The sequence below is a fragment of the Dama dama genome, chromosome 7 (genome assembly GCF_033118175.1).
Source record: "Dama dama isolate Ldn47 chromosome 7, ASM3311817v1, whole genome shotgun sequence".
Classification (NCBI taxonomy): Eukaryota; Metazoa; Chordata; class Mammalia; order Artiodactyla; family Cervidae; genus Dama; species Dama dama.
The window spans coordinates 33428337-33452690 of NC_083687.1; the positions used below are offsets into that span (position 1 = coordinate 33428337).

Consider the following 24354-nt stretch of genomic DNA (forward strand, 5'->3'; position numbering starts at 1 on the left):
ACTATAAAGAAAGCTGAATGCTGAAGAATTGATGTTTTTGAACTGTGGTGTTGGAGAAGACTCTTGAGAGTCCCTTGGACTGCAAGGAGATCTAACCAGTCCATCCTAAGGGAGATCAGTCCTGGGTGTTCATTGGAAGGACTGATGTTGAAGTTGAAACTCCAATACTTTGGCCACCTGATGCGAAGAACTGACTCACTGAAAAAGACCCTGATGCTGGGAAAGATTGAGGGCAGGAGGAAAAGGGGAAGACAGAGGATGGGATGGTTGGATGGCATCACCGACTCAATGGACATGGGTTTGGGTGAACTCCGGGAGTTGGTGATGGACAGGGAGGCCTGGCGTGCTGCACTTCTTGGGGTCGCAAAGAGTCGGACACGACTGAGCGACTGAACTGAATTTCATTTATTCTTTCCTTTCACAGAGCCAGTGTGTCTAGGGCCCTTTTCCTTAATGGATTTCCACATGTTCTTTTCTCTGCCAGAGTTGCTCAGATACCCATAAGGGGTGAATTCTCCATATCCAGGGAGTAAAGTTGAGCCAAAAAATGCAGCAGGCAGTTTGAAGCATCCTTGTTTTAGGAGTCTCTACTCTTGCAAAGGTGGCTCAGCTGAGTTTGAAATGCCCACCCAATCCACTGGATCTGCTTCTGCACCTGAAATAGACCTGGTGGGAGGTGAGAAGGTGCATGTACTGCCATTTCAAAACCATGTCTGCCAGGTCCACTCCTCTGGAAGCTTCCTCTGACCATGGGACCATGGGGGAGTGGCTGCCAAAAGCAAGTAGCACGTGGTTTATCACAACCACAGTCACTTTAATCTCTGCAGGTGGAAGCCAGCATATGCAGACTTGGAAATCCTGACATCCTCTCTGACTTCCCACCCTGTGAACAGATCAACAGGTGAAGGTGGTAGATTATACGTAATTCTATCTTTATGTAAGTTTTCACATGTTCATATGAGGGTTTACAAGGAACAAAGTGATTTCTCATGTGTTGTCAGTTTGATTGGCTTTTCAAAACCCTAGGAGGTGCTATTATCCCACTGTACAGATGAAAAGCCTGATTTTTCAGGGATGGCAGATGACACCCCCCAACCCCCTAGTCAGACGCTTGAGAAACAATGGAGCTGGAATACAGACCCAGACATTTTTTCTTCCAAACTCCCATTTCTTTTCAGAATATCTCACTGCAGGTCTGTGTTATGTGTACATACATGTGGTTATATATGTATGCACAGACATACCACTTTGTACAGGCTTACTATATAGGGATTTTTTAAAGATGAAGCTGGGTGTGGCCTTCTATTAATCCAGCCTTATGAATTCATCAGCTATTTCTTGAGTGACTAGAACATGCTAGGCAATGTCAGACTACAGCTAGCAATACGGCATGGACCATCCACGCCTCCAGCCCCAAATGCACAGACTTTAGAGTAGCAGAGATATGGTTAAAACCAGACCTTGACTGCAGAGGAAAGAGCAGAAGGGGCAAAGGAGAAGGCAGATTGGGAAGGTGTGCCTTCTAACTCCTGTGTAAGGGAATGGCCACTGAACCAGTAAATGAAACTCTTCTTCCCTCCTGGTATCATATTTCATTTCTTCATGCCAGGCTGGAATTTGGGGAGCCTGTTCCTATTCCAATATTTCATATACAGTTCTCACAAAATACATGGTGTTGAAAGATTAAATAATTTTATTTGTGCTGTTCTTTAGAGTTCCAAACAATTTTTCCATTCTCATAGTTACTTAAGGTACATATTACCTCAATTTTACAGATGAAGAAACTGGGATTCAAAATGAACTTGACTAAAGCCACAGTTTTTAAAGATAAGAACTTTACATCCAACCCAAGAATGACATGAATCTCTGTTCACTTTCCACCATCCCAGCAGAATATTAAAACAATTTCCATTTTGCTGGAAAGCAGGGTTTGTTATTCCAGTATTGTTTTCTGTACCTACCAACAGAGGACAGGTTACATAAACGGTGAGGCATCCCCACAGTACAAAACCATTAGACAATGCACAGTACCCTCTGTGTTCACATCTGAAAAGTGTTCCAAGATATACTGTTAGAGAAAAGAGCAACTGTATACAGTCAGCTATGTTTTAAGAATGAAAGTTGGAGATGGGGGAAAGAAAAAATATGTTCACACTTGACTCACATCTGCATGAATTAACAGGCAAATATACAAGGAAAATAACGTTACTTAGGGGGCAGTGGGGCAATCCAGTAAAGGAGTGAATTCTCAACATATGCCTGGTTATTTCAATTCCTTTGAACCCTCTCAGTGTATCCCTGGTGATCCATTGGCTAAGACTATGGGCTCACATTGCAGGGGGCCTGGGTTTAGTCCCTGGTCAGGGAACAAGATCCGACATGAAAGAAAGTGAAGTCGTTAAGTTGTATCCCACTCTTTGCTATCCTACGGACTGTAGCCTGTCAGGTCCATCTGTGGGATTTTTCTAGGCAAGAATACTGGAGTGCGTTGCCATTTCCTTCTCCAGAGGATCTTCCTGATCCAGGGATCAAACCCTGGTCTCCTGCATTGCAGGCAGATTCTTTATCATCTGAGCCACTTTAAAGAGCCCAGATCCCACATGCTGCAACTAAAGATCCTGTGTTCTGCAACTAAGAGCTGGCAAAGCCAAACAAATAGATACTTTTTAAAATGTGTTATTCAAGAAAGTAGATACATTTTGTACCAAAGATAGCTTCTCCACAATAATAGTTCCCATCCTTCCCCTTTCACACTCCTTATCCCCAAGACATACAGTACACACAATGAAAGAAACCCACAGTAAGTTTTTAATAGAACAAATTTTGCAGGTGCAGGATCAATCAGTAATGTGAGAACACTGACACCAATCCATTTATTTCTGAGCATTGATGAGTTTGACAGACACACTGGATCCAGGCATCTCTTTGTAATAAGAAGCTTTTGAAACCTAAGGGAAAAGAAGAAACCAAAGTAAATGTATTTGGGAACTTCTTTCTTAATCTTCCTCAACATATGCAGAAAAATGTGCCAACCTGTTTCCTCATAACCAGTTCACTTCTTTCTGAGTATTGTGCATGCTAAGTCACTTCTGTCTTATCCGACTCTGTGTGACCCCATGGACTATAGCCCTCTAGTCTCCTCTGTCCATGGGATTCTCCAGGCAAGAATACTGGAGTTGGTTGTCAAGCTTTCCACCAGGGGATCTTCCCAAACCAGGGGTCGAACCCATGTCTCTTACTTCTCATGCATTGGCAGGTAGGTTCTTTACAACTAGTGCCACCTCATTTCCTCACATACACACTCCCTGTGGTAAGAGGACACAGCATCCCTGCGAAGATGCTCTAATTTTGCTCTTCAAATAGGGTTGCCAGATTTGGCTAATCAGTTCAGTTCAGTTGCTCAGTCATGTCTGACACTTTGCGACCCCCTGAGCTGCACCACGCCAGGCCTCCTTGTCTATCACCAACTCCCGGAGTCTACCCAAACTCATGTTCATTGAGTCGGTGATGCCATCCAACCATCTCATCCTGTCTTCCCCTTTTCCTCCTGCCCTCAATCTTTCCCAGCATCAGGGTCTTTTCAAATGAGTCAGCTCTTCACATCAGGTGGCCAAAGTATTGGAGTCTCAGCTTCAACATCAGTCCTTCCAATGAACACCCAGGACTGCTCTCCTTTAGGATGGACTGGTTGGATCTCCTTGCAGTCCAAGGGACTCTCAAGAGTCTTCTCCAACACCAAAGTTCAAAAGCATCAATTCTTCGGTCCTCAGCTTTCTTTATAGTCCAACTCTCACATCCATACATGACTACTGGAAAAACCATAGCTTTGACTAGACAGACCTTTGTTGGCAAAGTGATGTCTCTGCTTTTTAATATGCTGTCTAGATTGGCTAATAAAAATACAATATGCCTAGTTATATCTGAATTGAAGGTAAACAACAATTTTTGTTGCATTATAATATGTGTGGTTGTCATTGTTTAATCTGTAAGTCATGTCCGACTCTTTGTGACCCCATGGACTGTAAGCCCCTAGATAATTCTGTCCATGGGATTTTCCAGGCAAGAATACTTCAGTGGGTTGCCATTTCCTTCTCCAGGGGATATTCCTGACCCAGGGATCGAACCTGCACCTCCTGCATTGGCAAGTGTGTTCTTTAGCACTGAGCCACCAGGGAATCCAGCATAGTGTGTTCCATAAAATATTTGGGTGCATACTTTATATTAAAACAATTATTTGTTGATTAACTGATATTCAAATTTAACTGAGCATCTTATATTTTATCTGGCAACCATATCCCTAGATGCTAGTAGGAGGAAACTGGTTAAGTGCACTCGAGCACGTCAGCCCAGAGGGACAAGAAGTCCCTACCCTGGTATTACAGAACTTTCTGCCCTGACAGACATGTTCTATATCTTTGCTGTTCAAAGCAGAAACCACCAGCAACTTGAAATATGCTTAGTGAGATTGAGGACCTGAATTTTTTTTTTTTATTTCATTTTGTTTAAATTTAAAATGTCACATGTGGCCAGTGGCCTATATTGGACAGAGTAGCTCAAGAATCAGTCATGTATCTCCCTCCAAATGTAGCAAATGGAATTTAAAACCATTGGTGGTTAAAAAGTGTCATTACCTAGGAATAAACTCACAAATCCCTGCAGATTAATGATCTGTTTCTGTGCAGATAGACGTTCTGTTGCCAACACATTAATCTGGAGTATTCTCTCCGAGTATTTCCTGGGTATCTACTATATGGGATGATGTGCTAGGATATGGAGATGTATGATGGAATTTTTCAACAAACTCTTTCTGTAGAAAATCATGTTAACTGTATATTCCCAATATTAGAATGTAAAAGCCTCCAAGGTGCCCTTATGTGCCGAGCAGGAATTGTAAGGGATGAAACAGCATTGACTTGGTCACATGCGCCCGCTGAGTGCTCCTTTTCTGTCCATTATTCTAAACATTTAGTAACCACAGTCCCCATAGGGCACTGAAGAAGATTCTTTTATAAATCATATTGGCCAGCAAAGAAAACAGACCAGCGGCTCAGACAATAAAGCATCTGCCTGCAAAGGGGGAGACTTGGGTTCAATCGCTGGGTTGGAAAGATCCCCTGGAGGAGGGCATGGCAACCCACTCCAGTGTTCCTGCCTGGAGAATCCACATGGACAGGGAAGCCAGGCAGGCTACAGTTCATGGCGTCACAGAGTTGGACACAACAGAGCTACTAGGCACAGGGCCACTGAGAGTTAATTGTCTAATGAGATTAGTGCAGAAACCTTCTGGCAGAAGGTAGAGTGTGGAAAACAAATGCAGTATACAGTGCTTCCAAGTATCACTGCAGCCCTAGTAGCTGTGTAGGGCAGTGGGAAATGTATTAGTAATGGTTCATTTCAGTCGCTCAGTCATGTCTACCTCAGTCATTTCTGCAACCTCATGGACTGCAGCACGCTAGGCGTCCCTTTCCATCACCAACTCCTGGAGTTTACTCAAACTCTAGTCCATTGAGTTGGTCATGCTACCCAACCATCTCATCCTCTGTTGTCCCCTTCTCCTCCCACCTTCAGTCTTTCCCAGCATCAGGGTCTTTTCATATGAGTCAGTTCTTCACATGAGGTGGCCAAAGTATTGGAGTTTCAGCTTCAGCATCAGTCCTCCCAATGAATATTCAGGACTGATTTCCTTTAGGATGGACTGGTTGGATCTCCCTGCAGTCCAAGGGACTCTCAAGAGTCTTCTCCAACACCACAGTTCAAAAGCATCAGTTCTTTGGCCCTCAGCTGTCTTTATAGTCCAACTCTCACATCTACACATGACTACTAGAAAAATCATAGCTTTGGCTAGACAGACCTTTGTTGGCAAAGGGATGTCTCTGGTTTTTAATATGCTGTCTAGGTTAGTCATAACTTTTCTTCCAAGGAGCAAGTGTTTTAATTTCTCGGCTGCAGTCACCATCTGCAGTGATTTTGGACCTCCTAAAAAATAAAGGCTGTCCCTCTTTCCATTGTTTTCTCATCTATTTGCCATGACCAGATGCCATGATCTTAAGTTTTCTGAATGTTGAGGTTTAAGCCAACTTTTTCACTCTCCTCTTTCACTTTCTGCAAGAGGCTCTTTAGTTCTTCTTCAATATCTGCCATAAGGGTGGTGTCGCCCTTATGTAACAATGGTTACTGGGCAGATATTTTTATATAGAAACAAAAATAACCATGTGCTTTCTGGGCTCTGAGTGGGCTTTCTGGGCTGCAGCATCCATTCCCTGGTTCACTCACCAGAGAGTTGAGGCCCAGGCCCTCTGTGAGAAGCTGGGATGTCTACATACCATGCTCCCCTTTATGGGACAGTCTAATGGGGAAAGGCAAACAAAATGAGATCTGATACATACAATCTTACACTGTATTTTAAAGGCTCTCAATAGGAGGATTCAAAGAAAGTAACTTGGAGTGAGAAATAAAGGAGAGAGGTTACTTTGTTTATTTTACTTTTTCTATTGTTTATTTTACTTTTTCTATTTGAGGTTACTCTACACATGCTTCTTTTAACACTTGACACACAGATGTTTACAGAAGGTAACAATCTCTCCTCATATAACCTCACATAATGGGGCCTTTATTTCTAGATGGTAGACACCCTCTCTTCCCTAGTTTCTATTTTTTTTTTTTTCTTATTTACTTATCTATCTAATACTGCTTTGCTTTCCAAAGGGTTGAGTGTATCTTAATAAATTTTAATATATATTGCCAGAAATTTTTCTCAAGAGATTATACAACTGTGGGAATCCTTCCTCATCCTTATCATCCCAAGTCTTACTAGTTTTAGGGGTTGTCTATCCATAGGTGAAGGGCTTCCCTCGTAGTTCAGCAGTGAAGAATCCACCTGCAGTGAAGAATCCACCTGCAAATGTAACAGACCCATGTTCAATCCCTGAGTCAAAAAGATCCTCTGGACAAGGAAATGGCAACCACTCCAGTATTCTTGCCTGGGAAATCCCATGGACCGAGGAGTTTGGCAGGCTACAGTCCACAGAGTCACAGAGTCAGACACAGCTTAACAACTAAAGAGTAACAACATCATCCATAGGTGAGAAATGCTATTAGTTTGTTGCTGTGATATGCATAACCTAGAAAAGTGGACACGTATATATTTTGGTTTGTTTTTTCTCATATGCATTCTCTATTTGAATTTGATAAAATGTATACAATATCCTGTGTAATATTTTGTTTATTATTGTTTGCCCTTTTCTTAGCAGTTTATAGCTGTTCCTTATAAATTAAAGTCACTAACCTTTTGTGTATGATGTTTTGCAAATCCTTTATTCTGATGTACTGCTTGTTTTCTACTCTCTTTATGGTATATTGCATCTTTTATTTTTATCCTATATGGTCTGTGTACCTTCCTATATGGCATTTGTGTTTCCTGGATGGCTTAATGACACCTCCCCCTCAAAACACACACATACAAACTGAGGTTATACAAAATCTTCCTTAAAATTTCATTTAGCATTTCTATTTTACCTTAGATCCTTAATCCATCTGGCTAGATCAATTTCAGATAGGTCTGTCTGGAGAAGAGCCGAGAATGAGCTCACCAAAAAAAAAAATCAGAGGATGGGCATTGCAGAGAATGAGATCAACAGTGCAAATGTCTTGAAGTACCAAGGAGCCTGGCAGGTGGAAGAGAGACCAATGTAGCTGGACAGAGAGGTGTAATGAAGTCAGGCATGTAGACTGAGGCTAGAGGTGGTCATGGATGACTCTTCAGGACATGGAAAGGAGTATGGTGAATAAATTAAGATATGTATTAAAGGTATGGGTAATGTGACTTACCAATTTCTTTTGGTGCTATACTGATAATGCTTATTGAGTTTTTTATAAATGTGTCTACTTATTAATGACAACAGTTTTCTGGGTGTAAATATAGACTATATCTGTCTTTTGGTAGATCTCCTGATGATGCTAATATTAGTTTGTTACAAGATCAAGGTGCTGAAATAAAATAGAGAGGGAAGAATTTTGGAGCTACATATATGAGCCTTGATTCTTAATTTTAATATGTATGGGAAACCCTCAATTAAATTTCTAATGTCTTCTAATAACTCACATGCATTATGCTTAACAGGATTATTTATAATAGAGGTCAACAAATGACAAACCCTTAAAAGATAATCTCCTAATTTTAAAATACATACAATTATTTTTTACAACTGATAAGACATACATACCACACTTGTAAAAAAAAAGAGCTCACACGATACATTTAAAAAATAGGAAGTGAATGACTAACAGATGAAGTCAAGGGTGGATATTGCTATACAGATTATTGTGTTGTAACTGATTGTGTTGTATCAAACTGATCTGTCTCAGTCTCACGTCTCAATAAATCTCTGAGATAAACTTTTATTCCTAGTGCCTAGACATCTTCAGTAATTGAAAGGCCTAGGTTTACCATTCTCATCAACTTGTCGCAATTTAAATGGTCCTCTCCAGGACCCTTGAGACATGGTAGATGGAAACCTACTCAAGGGCTGGAAACCAAAGAAAGCTACTGAGAGTTTATTGCCCACTAGAGAATTTTCCCAAGTGGTAACTAGGGCTTTTGGATATAAACAGTGACATTTCAAAGTAGGAGGCAAAAAATTATGTTGGAGAGGAGAAGCTAGGCCCGAGCAGTGAGGAATGTTCTCTAGTTAGGGAATGGCCTCTTAGCAGTGTCTCTTAGGTTACAGTTTGTCAAATGACACCTTCTCTGTTTCTTTGAAGCTCTCAAAATAAGTTGCCAATGCAAACTGAATTTTTCAGAATGGAGTTTCTACTGGTTAGAGAATATGTTACCACCAGACTGTTAGTCTGTGTGTAATTAATGTCACCTCTGGTAATAAACTGACCCTCTAGTATTCTAGCACTGTATTAACTGCTTCCTAATGGCTCAGCCACTGACTCAGCTCAACATTTTCTCAGCGATGCTCTCAAAAATTTAACAAGATGGGACCCTTGACCTACAGGAGGTTTTGATGAAATGCAGAAAATTAATACACTGCATCATTCACTCTTAAATAGTCCAATACAAAATTTTGTTATTGGAACCCAGAGGGGAGAATTCAAATTCAAGTCTTCTCTAATTCCTTTCTTCATTTACCACAATAAATTACCTTATCAAGTCCTATGGTTCTTTACCAAACCATCTTTCTACTTGTCCCCCTGTTTCACTTGTCACATACTAAATGTGCATCCGCTAACACAGAAATGTGTGGCTTTGTAAAGCAATCATCCTCCAGTTAAAAATAAATTTGAAAAAATGTAGGAAAAATTAAAGTGCTGTGTGAAAAATAACATATGTGGGTCACACATTCTGAAGATTAACCTCCCTTCCTGAATATGGATTCCAGGGCTATCACCTCTCCTCTATTAAAATTCTCAAGAAATTAGGATGAAATTAGTAACAGTTGGTATGTGGACAAAGTTAAATCCTCTATGTATTATTGAGTTTTACTCTTCGTAATTCTGATAATCTCCTGGAGAGCCATTGATTATAAAATACCCAGTGGTTCGACAAATTGTTTATGCCCTCTTCCAGTTTCCTTTATCTTTAAAATTGGGATAGGAATAGTACTTATCTCTAGGATTGTTGGGTGAAATTAATATGCTGGATGGACCCACGCTGACCCACACAAGTGCTTAGTAAGTGTTGGCTATTACTCTTGAGCCCCCTGCATTCTAATTTCAGAACCCATACTGCTGAGCCCATCGTTTCATCACAAGAAAAGGCATACAGGAAAAAATGTACGCAGGAAGTTGAGGTCACACACCTAGTTAAGTGTTGGAGCTTGCAAGCGGGCAAGTCAATGAAATGTATCCCAAGGCTTATATAAAGCAATTCCAACCTAAGAATCCAAGTTCTCTAATATAAAGGTATTGTTGGGCAGAAAGAACATGGTCCTCTTAGGGTACCCCTACCTGAAATGCTCTGAGGTTGGACTTTCCCCAAACGGATTTTAAGTCTGGCTATCATTAAAAACCTGGCAAGTTCTAATGAGTGGCCGTCAAGAGGCTAATTTCTTTTTCTGCCACTTTGCCTTCACCAAACACCCATACACTAGCCAGGTTCTTTGGCTAGTGGTTTCAAAGCTAGGCTGAGGGTGGGGCTAGGGGAGGAGGGGGGTGGTGGGAGGAGTGGGGGGTGGTGGTGGGAGAAGTGGGGGGTGGGGTGGGTGGAGCGCAGGATGAGGGGAAGAGAGGGATGGAGGCTCCAAGACTGCAGGATGTCTGTGTCAAAGTTAAGAGGAAGGTGTGTCCAGGGGAACCAGCTACTGTTTAGATGATCTCTCCCCGCACATCTGGATCTGAATGCTCTAAACCAACTGATTTCCATGCAAAATGCTTCATTCAGTGAAGCCCCAGGAGTGTTTGAGTGTGGGTGCGTCCCCCTGGGCTGACTAGGTCCCACACTTTGGCTTACTCAGCTTCCTTGTCTACTCCTTCAAGCACAAATTGAGTCATGCAAAATACTTCATGAGACTCAATCCTGGAAAACAGGATCCTAGGGATTTTTGTACAGTACTAGGTCCTCCTTTGGGTTAGAGCAGCTGATTTACTAGATCTCTAGTAGTAAGCTACTTTAGGAAGGACTACAGTCCTGATCTAACCCTTTTAGGGCTGCGTTGGGAACCTAGAAGCTTGAACCTTTTCATTCAGACACTAATCTAGGGTTCCTGGAGTAGGCAATGGCAACCTACTCCAGAATTCTTGCCTGGAGAATCCCTTAGACAGAGGAGCCTGGCGGACTAGAGTCCATGGGGTCGCACAGAGTCGGACACGACTGAAGCATAGCACGCAGTCTAGGGTTAGGGGTGTTGTACAGTTGGTCAAAATATACTCAACTAAAATACCATCACTCTATCCCCATCTTACTTACAAAATCTACATACAAAAGCATCAGTTTGTAAATGGGGGAGAAGACACAATTCGAGTCTAGATTGTCTGTTCCGAGCTACTACATGTTAACTCCAGGCAGCTTTTCAGAAGCCCCTTTCTAAACATGAGCTGTTGTTTCAAACGGCACTTTCAAAGTTAACCGAAGGAGACCCTAATTTGCTTAGGAAAGGAAATGAGGGTTGATTGCAGAGCAAGACTTTTGAGAGGGTCTGACCATCTTGCTCGGCACGTTTGCTCTCACCATCGAAGTAGTGTCAAACAAGTTTACGGATACCACAGTTAAACCCTTAGGCCTTACCGACCAAAGCAAGATCACCTCACTATCAGAAAGGCATAACCACTTTGTAAGTCAGGCCTTAATCGAATTATCATTTTGATACTTTAAACTAGTTCTAAGAATCAAAGAGGATTTCCTTCTAATTCTCTAGCTTCCGTAAAAATGTAACTTACCTTTTTGGTTATTTTACAAATATACAGTGATACTAGCGCTTCTTTTGAAATAGTGGGGGCTCTGAAAAGAGCCTTTGGGTTTGAAAGCACTTCCGGAAACGCAGGTCTCAGTCCAATTACTTGCCCTTGGCCTTGTGGTGGCTCTCAGTTTTCTTTGGCAGCAGTACCGCCTGGATGTTGGGCAGCACACCACCCTGAGCGATGGTCACACGACCCAGCAGCTTGTTGAGCTCTTCGTCGTTGCGGATGGCCAGCTGCAAGTGGCGCGGGATGATACGGGTCTTCTTGTTGTCACGCGCGGCATTGCCCGCCAGTTCCAAGATCTCGGCCGTCAGGTACTCCAGCACCGCCGCCAGATACACCGGGGCCCCAGCGCCTACCCGCTCGGCGTAATTGCCTTTGCGTAATAGACGATGGACTCGCCCTACGGGGAATTGGAGCCCCGCCCGCGAAGAACGAGACTTGGCCTTTGCTCGCGCCTTACCTCCTTGCTTGCCACGTCCAGACATAGCAAATACAAAAGAGCAAAAAATCAAAAGAACAAGGCTGCTTGTCAAAATACACCAAGTCTAAAACTAGGTAGAACACTGCTGCTTTTATAGGCATTTCCTGGGGAGTAAATCCGATTGTTTGATTGGTTGTGAACGAGCCTCAGCGAAGTAGCCAATAAAAAAGCTGAATTTCCACACCTTATTTGCATAGTTCTGCCCATAGATGACAACCTTGCTGTTTATCTTCCAATTAACTAAGACGCGCTCTGCATCCCTCATTAGCATAAAGGCCCTATAAGTAGCAGAAATCCGCTTCCTATTTTCCATTTATCTTTCGTCTTTTCAGGTTTTAAAATGCCTGAGCCAGCCAAGTCCGCTCCTGCCCCGAAGAAGGGCTCTAAGAAGGCGGTTACTAAGGCCCAAAAGAAAGATGGGAAGAAGCGCAAGCGCAGCCGCAAGGAGAGTTACTCCGTGTACGTGTACAAAGTGCTGAAGCAGGTCCACCCGGACACCGGCATCTCGTCCAAGGCCATGGGCATCATGAACTCCTTCGTGAACGACATCTTCGAGCGTATCGCGGGCGAGGCATCGCGTCTGGCGCATTACAACAAGCGCTCGACCATCACATCCAGGGAGATCCAGACGGCCGTGCGCCTGCTGCTACCCGGGGAGCTGGCCAAACACGCTGTGTCCGAGGGCACCAAGGCCGTCACCAAGTACACCAGCTCCAAGTAAACTTGCCAAGTAAGCGTCTTTACACCCAACCCCAAAGGCTCTTTTAAGAGCCACCCAGGTGTGCACAAAAAGAGCTGTAATGTATGTACGTTAGACATTAAGTAATGGGCCTAACGACTGACGGGACTGGTTTGCTAATCTGAATGAAAATTACAAAAAACTGAGTAGGAGCCTGGTGTCTTAGAATATCAATGAGGCTTGCAATTCCACAGTCTCTATGAGGGCTAGTAACGGAAGGCTGGTAAACTAGGCGGGCGGAGGAAAAGGGTCGCAATTGTATTTAGCATACACTGCAGCACACAATTCCCAAACCAGGCAGTCGCTGGGCGGGATAGGTTGGGGGAGGGGAAGAGCGCACCTCGGAGTAACGTTTCCATTAAAGAGGTAGTAGACTAAAGGCATAATCTGTGTTAAGAGGGGAACAGCATCTATTTAACGATTTGGGGTAAGATGCAATGTGATTTGATTACCTAACGGTAAAATCCTGTGATCAATGTGCAGTTTTAACACCTGGGAAAAATACAGAGGCTTGTCTGGCGCTAGTCAGGCCTCCATTGGAACAGCTCCACAATCACTGGCTGCCTAACCTGGAAGTTATCCCAAGAAATGTGCAGCCTTGGCCTAAATAAGGTAGAAGTGTAAATATAGGTCAATGGCATATGCTTATCACACCAGCTCCTTAAACTATGTTTCCAAGTCCTTTAACAACTGTCATAGGAGTTTTTTTCTCTACCTCTAGTGAGCCTACTCCAGGCTTGAGGATCCAAATCAGACCAACCTCTCCTCACTGCCTAATCTGTTTACCCAATATAGGTTCAAACATAGGTTAAAAAAACCCAGGCTGCCTACAAGGTTTTTATTTCCTTCTCTTCCTGTTTGCCTCACATATAAATTCTGGTTTGTTTTTGTTGGATGAAGTAATTCTTGCTTGATTTCTCTTCAGTACAAGAGCAGGCTGGCTAATCATTAACATTTCACAGTTTATTTCTGGAGTCCACCAAGACATTGTTTACCTGAGTCCTACCTTAGGAATCAATAGAAACGTGACCTGAATATATACCTCGTCTAGCTCTGGGCACTTCTGAGTTTTCTGTTCCTCTTCTCTTGGCTCTTGCGTGCTAACATTAATTTTTGCCCAATTTGCTTCTTGATTTGGTGTTTAGGTTGGATACACAGTGGTTTTATGATTAGATCATTGATTGGTGCGGTGGTAAAGAATTCAATCCACCTGCCCGTGGAGGAGATGCAACCATCCCTGGATCAAGAAGATCCCCTGGAGCTTGTAGATCTTGGAGTAGGAAATGGCAACCCACTCCAGTATTCTTGCCTGGAAAATTAATTGAACAACAGCCTGAGCAACTGATCGCCCACGCACAGTAAGAGATTTTGTTACTGTTGAGTTGCCAAGTTGTGTCCAACTCTTTGTGACTTCACGGGCTGCACACTGCCAGGCTCCTTTGTCCATGGGATTTCCAGGCAAGAATACTGGAGTGGGTTGCCATTTGCTTCTCCAAGGAATCTTCCAGACCCAGATATTGAACCTGAGACTCCTGCCAAGTCTCTTGCATTACAGGTGGATTCTTCACCCCTGAGTCACCTAGTTGGTGGCAAAGAACAGAGTCGAATTTGGTTCCTTTGTTAATCTTTTGGTTGTTTGAGGATTCTGATATTCTCTGGCAATTGAGAACACAGGATCAGGAAGCTGGTGTTTATCTTTCTAGCCTTTGATGGGATCCACTGTATTTGGTGTTTTGTGTCTATATACTGTGTGATCTTTTAACTGAAAATCAGAGTTTCTTTCAAAACTGTCTGTTTCGGTGATTACTCACTCAGTATGAGTCCAAGTAATTGTTACTGTCTGCAAAAACAATATTCCTGCTTCAAAAATAATGTGTATATAAAATGGCCACCTAAAACTTTTTACCTTAATAAAGTTGTAGACCCAACAATAAACTGAAGAAAAAAACCAAGGAAATAGAATCTTCTTCATGGAATTGGCCTGTCTTGGTATCCTGAAGCCTCAAAAGTTTTATGATTCAGTAATTCCAAAAAAAAAAAAAAATTTCTATTTTTTAAGTAAAGTTAGAGAGGAGAGAGAAGAAATATGCCATTATAAATAGAGCTATTGAGTCAGGTTAAAAAAAGAGCACTTCCAATACCTGTATTAAAACAACACATTTAATAGTTTATAAACCTTAAAGAGTTCATTGTGAGGGATATGGCACTGTAAACTAGCATTTCTACCAACCTTTGAAGGATATGCGAGACTTTACTCATATTCTCAGTGATGGTGTTCCCCAAGGCATCTCTAATCATAATCACATTTGTTTCTTTAATTGATTAACATATTTAAATTGTGCTGTTTTAAGTTAAATGTCTCTAATTTTTGTTCACAATTAGCTCCTCTAAAAATTTATGGTGATTGAGAATCTTTTCTGCTTTATGAATACAAATAATTTTAAACAAATTATCTACTTCAGCAGGAAATTTTAAACTGAAATTTTAAATAGCTAATATAAAGGCTAAAAAAAATTCATCAATTTAAAATAAGAGGAAAATCAAATTCTCCTAATTCTTTAAATGTGGCTACATCATTAAGTGGTAACTCAGGTAAAAAAAAAGTTTCACTGAATTTAATTAGCGGTGATTGTTAACAAGTTATGAGATAAGATTTCTAACAAATCAAGTATTTCTAATATAACTTTTTGGATAAATTTGCTGGCTTAAAAATTTGCTTTACAAAATGGATCTATGTCTTTTTATTTATTATTGTCATAATGTAAAAGTAATGTTACTAGTTTACACAAGTTTAGGGATTATTTTCTTTCAAAAAGTTAATTTAAATTTGCTAAGTTACTTCAACTCGGTTTAGTGATTACAAGAGTTAACATCTATTTAAAATTTTACATTATGTTAACTATGCATTGAACTAAATTATCACAAGATAGTGATTGTGATAAAGTGGATAGGTAATGTCACTTTTAAAATGGAATTAATTTTTATAAGATTACAAATCATATTGATTCAGTGTGTCAACTTAAATCCTGAATTCAGAGTTTATAGATAACTATAAAATTTGCTACTGCTAAGTCACTTTAGTCGTGTCCGACTCTGTGCGACCCCATCCCTGGGATTCTCCAGGCAAGAACACTGGAGTGGGTTGCCATTTCCTTCTCCAATGCATAAAAGTGAAAGTGAAGTCGCTCAGTCGTGTCTGACTCTTCGTGACCCCATGGACTGCAGCCTACCAGGCTCCTCCGTCCATGGGATTTTCCAGGCAAGGGTACTGGAATGGGGTGCCATTGCCTTCTCCGAACTATAAAATTTAGGTGGTATTAAATTGAGTTAATGAATGCCAAATCTTTGGATACCTGGACAATTTCTAAATTGTAGAGTACAAAATACACATCACTAAAAACAATTAGAACTGTGCAAGCCTTCTATTTTTACACAGCTGAGAATAATCATAGATTAATAGGTTAGAGAGCATATAGATGCCTTTGGAGAATGGGAATGGGTATACTTGTTTTTGCTACTTTAAATTTGTAAAGGGTATAAGTAAAGTATACATGTGAGCCCAGAGAACAAGGAAGGTTTTGGACGGCCTCCCAGTTTCTTTATGCCTGTGAGGAAACACAATTGCCTGCTTCCTGAAAGGCTGCTGTTAATACAAACAACTCTGGCTCTACCAAGTACTATAGCTACAGAGAAACATAAATACATACACAGGCAATGGCTATGTTTGTTCTGTTCATTTAATGGGAAGTTGTTATTGTTCATTAACGTGGCATGTGTGTGTAAGTCACTCAGTCGTGTCTGACTCCTTGAGGCCCCATGGACTGTAGCCTGCCAGGCTCCTGTGTCCATGGAATTCCCCAGGCAAGAATACTAGAGTGGGTTGCCATTCCCCTCTCCAGGGTGTCATCCTTACCCAGGGATCAAACCTGGGTCTCCTGCATTGCAGGCAGATTCTTTACCTTCTGAATCACTGGGGAAGCCTGCATTAACGAAGTAAATTCAATTTAATATGTGCTGTCTTATTTATGCTGATAAAGTAAATGCACTTTAGAGCTGCTGTTAAAGACTTTGAATTTATAATTATATTTATCAACCATCCCCTCAATAAAAATGGACTATCCAAATCTCTCATACTGTTGGTAAAACCACCTACAGACTTTATAGTCATGTAATCAAAAATAACTCCAACAGCAAGCACAAACTAGTTCAGATTTTTAACAAGTGATTGAATCTTGCCTTGTCTCCAATTAGTATAACTTGAAAAACCATAAAGGTGTGACAGTAAACATTAACAAGTCAATTTCATGTTATTTAAAAAGAGGTTTTTTTTATGTTCTAATATCACCCACTAACTGCTAAGAAGATAATACCAATAATTTGAAGTATAATTACCCAAAAGATTTAAACTTACTATAGCAAAATTTCACTTCTAACCTTAATAATGATATTTATGATCTACATCTGAGTAGTCTCAGATTCTTATCATTAGAAATTAGACTGAGAAATCCTGACTTGTCTTTTCTTCACTTGTAACATGTTTCAATTATCAGATGTTTCCCCAAACTGTTAGCTATACTTATCATATATAAAATAAATGCAATCTACATGTCAAAAAAAGACTTCAACAGACACACGTCTACCTAATATAAAATTAAAAGTTGTATTAAATAGACATTTTAAAAAATGTCAACTTTTAACAATGCTATGCTGTGCTTAGTCATGTCTGACTCTTTGCAAGCCCATGGACTGTAGCCTACCAGGCTCCTCTGTTCATGGGATTCTCCAGGCAAGAATACTGGAGTGGGTTGCCATGCCCTCCTCCAGGGCTTTTTCCCAACCCAGGTATCCCATGTTGCAGGCTGATTTTTTTTCTTTTACCATTTGAGCCACCAGGGAAGCCCTTAATAATGCTAGAAAAGGCCATTCCCAGTATTTTAAACAAGAGTGTTTTTAAGCTTCAGGGCAAATGGATTATTTTTTTCACATCGTAAACACTTTTAGAATCCTACCACTTGGATATACACTCTCATTGCAAAGTGAATCTGGACACTTACTAAAAGATTTTCAGAATTTGGATAGTAGGAAGTCTTCCTGTTAAGATTCCACAGATCAAGATGAAATCTAGAATAGATCGATTTTTACTTCTTCCTTTTGTGTTACTCTGACCTTTTCTCCACTATCAGTTTTTCCAATGATTAGATTTCAGATTTGTTCCTCCCAAGTATTAGAAGAATCTTTGTGTTTGGCTTTCCCAGGTGGCCCAGTGCCTGCCAATGCAGGAGTCACATGAGATAGGTTTCTGAGTCATGGGTCGGGAAGATCTCCTGAAGGAGGAAATGGTAACTCACTCCAGTATTCCTGCCTGGAAAATTCCATGGACAGAGGAGCCTGGCTAGCTACAGTACATGGGGTCATTACTGAGCGAATGAGGACTCATGAGTATTTGAAAATACTTAAATCCTTAGAACCTAGTCCTCTGTACCTTGACCAAAAGTTCTTGACCAAAAGTTCTTAAACAAAAGACGGTGTATTCCATAATCTGAGTATGGCTCAAGTAGTTAAAGCTGCAATTAGGAAAAATGAAACCCTTATTTAACTTAAATCCATGAAGATGATCTTTGAGAACTGTTCTATTGTTCAGTTCAGTCACTCAGTCACGTCCGACTCTTTGCGACCCCATGGACTGCAGCACACCAGGCCTCCCTGTCCATCACCAACTCCCAGAGTCCACCCAAACCCATGTCCATTGAGTCGGTGATGCCATCCAGCCATCTCATCCTCTGACGTCCCTGTCTCAGCTCCTAAATGAGTCACTTCTTCACATGAGGTGGCCAAAGAACTGGAGTTTCAGCTTTAGCATCAGTCCTTCCAATGAATATTCAGGACTGATTCCCTTTAGGATGGACTGGTTGGATCCCCTTGCAGTCCAAGGGACTCGCTTTTTAACTGGTGTGTTGGAGAAGACTGTTGCATCAATTCTTCGGTGCTCAGCTTTCTTTATAGTCCTACTGTTACATCCATACATGACTATTAGATATTAGAAAGACCATAGCTTTGAGTAGACGGACCTTTGTTGGCAAAGTAATGTTTCTGCTTTTTAATATGCTATCTAGGTTGGTCATAACTTTTCTTCCAAGGAGCAAGTGTCTTTCAATTTCATGGCTGCAGTCACCATCTGCAGTGATTTTGGAGCCCAAAAATATGCTCCGTCATTGTTTCCATTGTTTCCCCATCTGTTTGAGGTTTAAGCCAATTTTTTCACTTTCCTCTTCCTCTTTCACTTTAATCAGGAGGCGCTCTAGTTCTTCTTCACTTTCTGCCATAAGGGTGGTATCATCTGCATATTTGAGGTTGTTGATATTTCTCCTGACAATCTTGATTCCAGCTTGTGCTTCATCCAGTCCAGCATTTCTCATGATGTACTCTGCATATAATTTAAATAAGCAGGGTGACAGTATACAGCCTTGATGTACTCCTTTTCCTATTTGGAACCAGTCCGTTGTTCCATGTCTGGTTCGAACTGTTGCTTCTTGACCTGCATACAGATTTCTCAAGAGGCAGAATTTCCATAGTTTATTGTGATCCACACAGTCAAAGGCGTTGACGTAGTCAATAAAGCAGAAGTACATGTTTTTCTGGAACTCTTGTTTTTTTCATGATCCAACGGATGTTGGCAATTTGATCTCTGGTTCCTCTGCCTTTTCCAAATCCAGCTTGAACATCTGGAAGTTCACAGTTCCCATACTGTTGAAGCCTGGCTTGGAGAATTTTGAGCATTCTTTGGCATTGCCTTTCTTTGGGATTGGAATGAAAACTGACCTTTCCCAGTCCTGTGGCCACTGCTGACTTTTCCAAATTTGCTGGCATATTGAGTGCAGCACTTTCACAGCATCATCTTTTAGGATTTGAAATAGCTCAACTGGAATTCCATCACCTACACTAGCTTTGTTCGAAGAGATCTCTAGTCTTTCCCATTCTATTGTTTTCCTCTATTTCTTGCATTTCAGACATTCCTGTGTTTAATTTACAGATGACAAAATTTTCCAAAGAGGAGACTAAAAGCCACTACAGCTTTATAAGAGTCTTGATCAAAGTGGGGAAGTTGAGAGACTTTGATGCTGGAAATGGTGAAGATATAGGCTATCTAAAATGGAAGTACTGATTCAGAGTTGGTGGAATATATTACACAGAAGCAGCCTGTCACCTTATGCTTCACAGCCAATCTTGAGAATTTATAGAGAATCATTATTTTTTTAAAATCCTTTTTGGTCTATGTAAGAACAGACTGTCCACATTGAACTCTTAATAATGTACAAACATGATATCTTGTTCATTTTCTCCCTTCTTTCTATTATATAGACATCTTTTTTGACCTTTCTTTTTTGACCTTTTTGGATGAAATAACCTATTGCTTTAGCATACCTTATACACAATAAACAGTTTGCTAATAATTACTAGAACTCTGAGTTACTGTTTGACAAACCTACTATTCTGAGCCTGTGGGGTGATAATTACCTACTTATAAACATTGGGTGAGGATTAAATAAAATGACAAATATAAAATATTTGTCCGAGAAATGATATAATGCCAGTAAACTGACAGCACAGCATTGCTCCCTGATGACTAAAGTGTGGCTCCTGGAGACAGAACCTCCAAATTTAACTCCCAGCTTGCCAATTACTAGCTGTGAGACTGATGCACGCCATTAATCTCTCTGTGCTTCTTCTCTATCTTGAGGATGATAGTAATAGCACGTACCTTCTAGATGTTTGTGACATTCAAAAAAAAAAGACCTTTTTTTTTCTTCAAAGACGTTTAATGCATAGAACACACTCTGAAGAGTGCCTGGCCCATAGTAGGTACTCATTTTTTGTGTAATGTTTGACAAGTTTCACTTATATCCTAGGTCTTTACATCCTAAAGGGAACTAAGGTAGCTTGTGACTGAAGATCTTGATAGGAGCTGGTCTTTCCTAAATGATAGGAATTTCAAAAGCAATATGAAAAGATTGCCAGTGGATTCCATTGAATTTACCTTGGTCCAGCAAGTCAAATAAACATGAATTTTCTTTCTCCATTTATACTTGATTAGGTCCGTAAGCATATACCTAAGAACATATAGAAGGATAGCTATCATTTGTCTTGGAACTTCCAGATTTGTAAGGATGTACTTTGCAGTACTTTCAGTACTTTGCAGTCCAACAGACTTAAATTCAAAAGCATTAAAAATGAGTTAACTTTTCCAAACTTTCCCAAACTTTCACCTTGTGCAATCCTGGATTACTAAGCATAAAAATAAATTGGGCCAAATACACAGTTGCCTGTGAACTTGTCAGCAAATCTAGACTCTGACTCAACTTTTTGGACTCTGAAAATCAGCAACTTTCTTATTGTCCCGCCTCAGTTCTGACAGGGGAAAATGAGGCTTTGATTTGCTTATTTAAAGACTCAGATAACCTTATCATCTAATAAGCAATTTGTATTGGAATTCATTGAAAGAGCTAGTTTTGTCTTTCTATGACTATTCATGGTGTTAGATGTCCCAGCTGCAGGCTCAGAGGTATGAAGGAACAAAAATGCGGAGGCTTGTCTCATTTTGCACATCGAGGAGGAGATACTGGGGTAAAACCTTCGATGATACTGGGGTAAAACCTTGATCTTATTACTTTCAGCCCAAGTTCTGGAACAGTAAATGAATCAGCTTCAAAAGCAATAAAGATAAAACCTTATCTCATTTTCTTTTTTCTCTCTTCCACTCCCCTTCTTTCTTCTTTTTCTTTTCACTTGTTTCCCTAATATAATTGACCTTATCTCAGTTGTAGGACAACATATAAAAATATCAAACATTTAAATGTGCCCTTTTTATTGCTGGATTTGCATGAACAATTCAGATGATAGATGTTACTCACTAGATTTTTAAACACATGCATTTTGGCCTTAGTGCACTGAAATACATATATTTTTAAAAATGGAAAGAAATAAATATTTTTTAAGAATTCTACAGAGATGATGTAAGTTCTGAGATCTTGAAGGGAACAATGCCTGCTAGCCTCCAAGGTGGGTGAAGGATACCAGCGAGCATCAGGGTAAAAGTTTTTTGGAGGTTTTGGAAAGTGCTCAGCATCCTTGACTCTAAGCATCTGAGACTGAGCCTGACTCCATCAATTCTAGACATAAATAGTGTGAGTGGACTGGATTTTTTTTTTTGTACATATATATTTGTATAAGATATTTTTAGATCAGTTTTAGGTTTACAGCAAAATTGAGAGGGAGGTACAGAGGTTTCTAAAATATCCCCTACCTCTCCCACCACACACACGTGTAGCCTTTCCCATTATCAACATCACTCATCAGAATGGTATATATATATAACCAACCAAGGATGAACTTATATTGACACAACAGCATGATCATCCACAGTCTATTGTTGACCTTAGGATTCATTCTTGATGTACGTTCTATGGGTTTGGTCAAATGTCTAATCACTTACTTACATTTACTGACATGAAACACAATTTGATGGGTTCTTCCCCTGCCCTCTGTCTGTGGTTTCTTTCTCTCATGTTCTATACTGCAGTCAGATTTGCACTTGCTCTGCTTTTCTTGGTTTTTAGCCTCCCACATATGCTAGAACTCCATCTTTGATAGTTCCACCACAGAAGGAATGTAGACAGAATTGCAGGATGGTCTAAGGAAGGGTTCCTTCTGTTCCTAAGGACCATCCTCTGGTTCTTATTCATTTAGAGGCTAAGGAGCTATCTTCAGTGACGATCTTTTGGAAAAATACAAAATCACTGTCTTCTTGGAGCTTACATCTCAGCCAGGAAAGATAGGCAACAAACAGTAGTTACAATAAGTAATTATATAGAATATGAGAAGGGAATATGAGAAGGGAATTAGTGCTATGGAAAGAGAAAATGTAAAACGGGAATCAAGAGGATCGGTAGATATGATCTGTATATTAGCACTCATTAGAATGTTCAATACAACAAGAGTAGCTAACACTAGTGGAGCACTTAGTATGAGCCTAAGTGCTTTTCTCTGCAACTAACATTTTATTGTTTGGTTTGCCCAGCTTTTGGAGGAAGACCCAGGAATGAGAAAAAGAGAAATCAAAGCCCTATACGTTCTACTTTGGAAGTGTCGTGGGTACTTTGCACTTTGTAACAACCCAAGAGACTAAGCATTTGGGTATATTTCCATTAGATGTTTGATTTGGCTTATTTAAAAGTGGGGAATGACTTCGTCTGCCAGCAGCCCAGAGGGATAAGGTTCTGAAAGAAGGGAGGCTTCTGGGAACTGTTCAAACTGCTTAATGTGTTCAAACAAGCTGTAACTCATCAACCTGTCGTCATGCAAGCGCCTTCCTCATTCCTCACAAGTGGTTCCACAAGGCTCACCACAAAGCAGCTCACCCTAGAAAATCCCCACCACCTGGCCTTTGTTACTATGTCTCCTTTGTGAAAAGCCCTGAAAAGCCCTAACACTCTTTGCTCACCTGATAAATGACTACCTGCCCTTCAAGACTTAACTCAAGCTTATCTTTTATTTATGAGTGCATGCAGACTCAAGCACTGGAGGGTTGGGTTTACTGTAGAGGATGGCACACCATCCAACAGCTATCCCACCTGGGAAACTCAATCTGAGTCTTAATATAAACCACAGAGTGCCATTATAGGTACCAAAAAAGCTTGTGCAAGAATAAATGCACTAGTACCTATAAAGTGATTAGAGCACTGCCCAGCACAGAATAAACACCCAATGAACATTAGCCATTGTGATTATTGTTGTTCTGTGATTATTGTTGTTCTGAGTCAAGTACAGTATCAGATATTTGATGAATTATAGAAGTGAATTAATCAATCTCTCTTTTTACAGGAGGAGCAAATGGGCTTTAGAAAAGTATTTTCCCACTACTGGTCACCGCTGGACTTTATTATATCTGACAAATAAGTCAATGAAAATGACTGATACCAGAAGCAGATAAAAGATAATTTCAACAATCACAGAAAAATCAATGAGAACCTGGCTAAAGCATTTATTTTGAGTATAAAAATATTAAATGGTGATTTGAGAAATTTGCAAGAAGAAAAATACATAACAAAGAAACAAAGAAAATTAAAACAAATCTTAGTATAAGACCTATGAATATATGAATATGAACATATATGAGATTCATCTATAAAAATATTTCATTTAAAAACCAAATTTAGGTATCATGCTATGTATGTACACATATTGAATTTTCTAGGTAATATGCCTAGAAACACATTTTTAAATGGGTATATTATTACTTATGCAAGTAGTCCTGTTACTATTTAGATTGAGTTCCATTTTTATGCATTATAAATCATATAGCTCACACTTCGTTTAAATATTTATTTCCTTAGAATAGACTTCGAGAAGTAGAATACTAAATCACAAGGTAAAATCATTTAATACATACATTGTCAAATCGCCTTTCAGAAGACTATGCCAGTTTATAATCCTAGTATAATTTAAAAATTCTTGTTTTCGTAGCTGTCCTTTTTACTGAGAACACTTAAAGCATTGTTAACCAGATAGATAAAAAAAAAATTGAAATGTAATTTCCTTCATTATGAGTGGAGGTAGTATTTTTCCCCACGCTTTTATTAGCCATGACCCCATAAAAAATAAACTGCTGTAAAATAGTGGACGTGATTGCAATCATTCCATGGGAAAGCACCAAAGAATAAGTAGGTAGGAT

At 40.2% G+C, this 24354-nt stretch overlaps 2 protein-coding genes across 2 annotated transcripts; one reads left to right on the forward strand and one right to left on the reverse strand.

Annotated features, from left to right (window-relative positions):
- Positions 1-11435: 11435 nt before the first annotated feature.
- LOC133059840 (histone H2A type 1-C) lies at positions 11436-11976 on the reverse strand. Its single transcript, XM_061147437.1, has one exon. The coding sequence runs from the start codon at positions 11889-11891 to the stop codon at positions 11499-11501; it is 393 nt and encodes a 130-aa protein (XP_061003420.1). The 5' UTR covers positions 11892-11976; the 3' UTR covers positions 11436-11498.
- A 207-nt stretch (positions 11977-12183) lies between these two features.
- Positions 12184-24301, forward strand: LOC133059845 (histone H2B type 1-C/E/F/G/I). The gene is made up of 2 exons (XM_061147443.1): positions 12184-12617; positions 23505-24301. Exon 1 carries the CDS (start codon positions 12228-12230, stop codon positions 12606-12608), a length of 381 nt encoding a protein of 126 aa, XP_061003426.1. The 5' UTR covers positions 12184-12227; the 3' UTR covers positions 12609-12617; positions 23505-24301.
- The last annotated feature ends 53 nt before the right edge of the window (positions 24302-24354 follow it).

Bases quoted from the DNA above. Each gene is read 5' to 3' on its own strand.
- LOC133059845 (XM_061147443.1), top strand. From the start codon at position 12,228: ATGCCTGAGCCAGCCAAGTCCGCTCCTGCCCCGAAGAAGGGCTCTAAG.
- LOC133059840 (XM_061147437.1), bottom strand. From the start codon at position 11,891: ATGTCTGGACGTGGCAAGCAAGGAGGTAAGGCGCGAGCAAAGGCCAAG.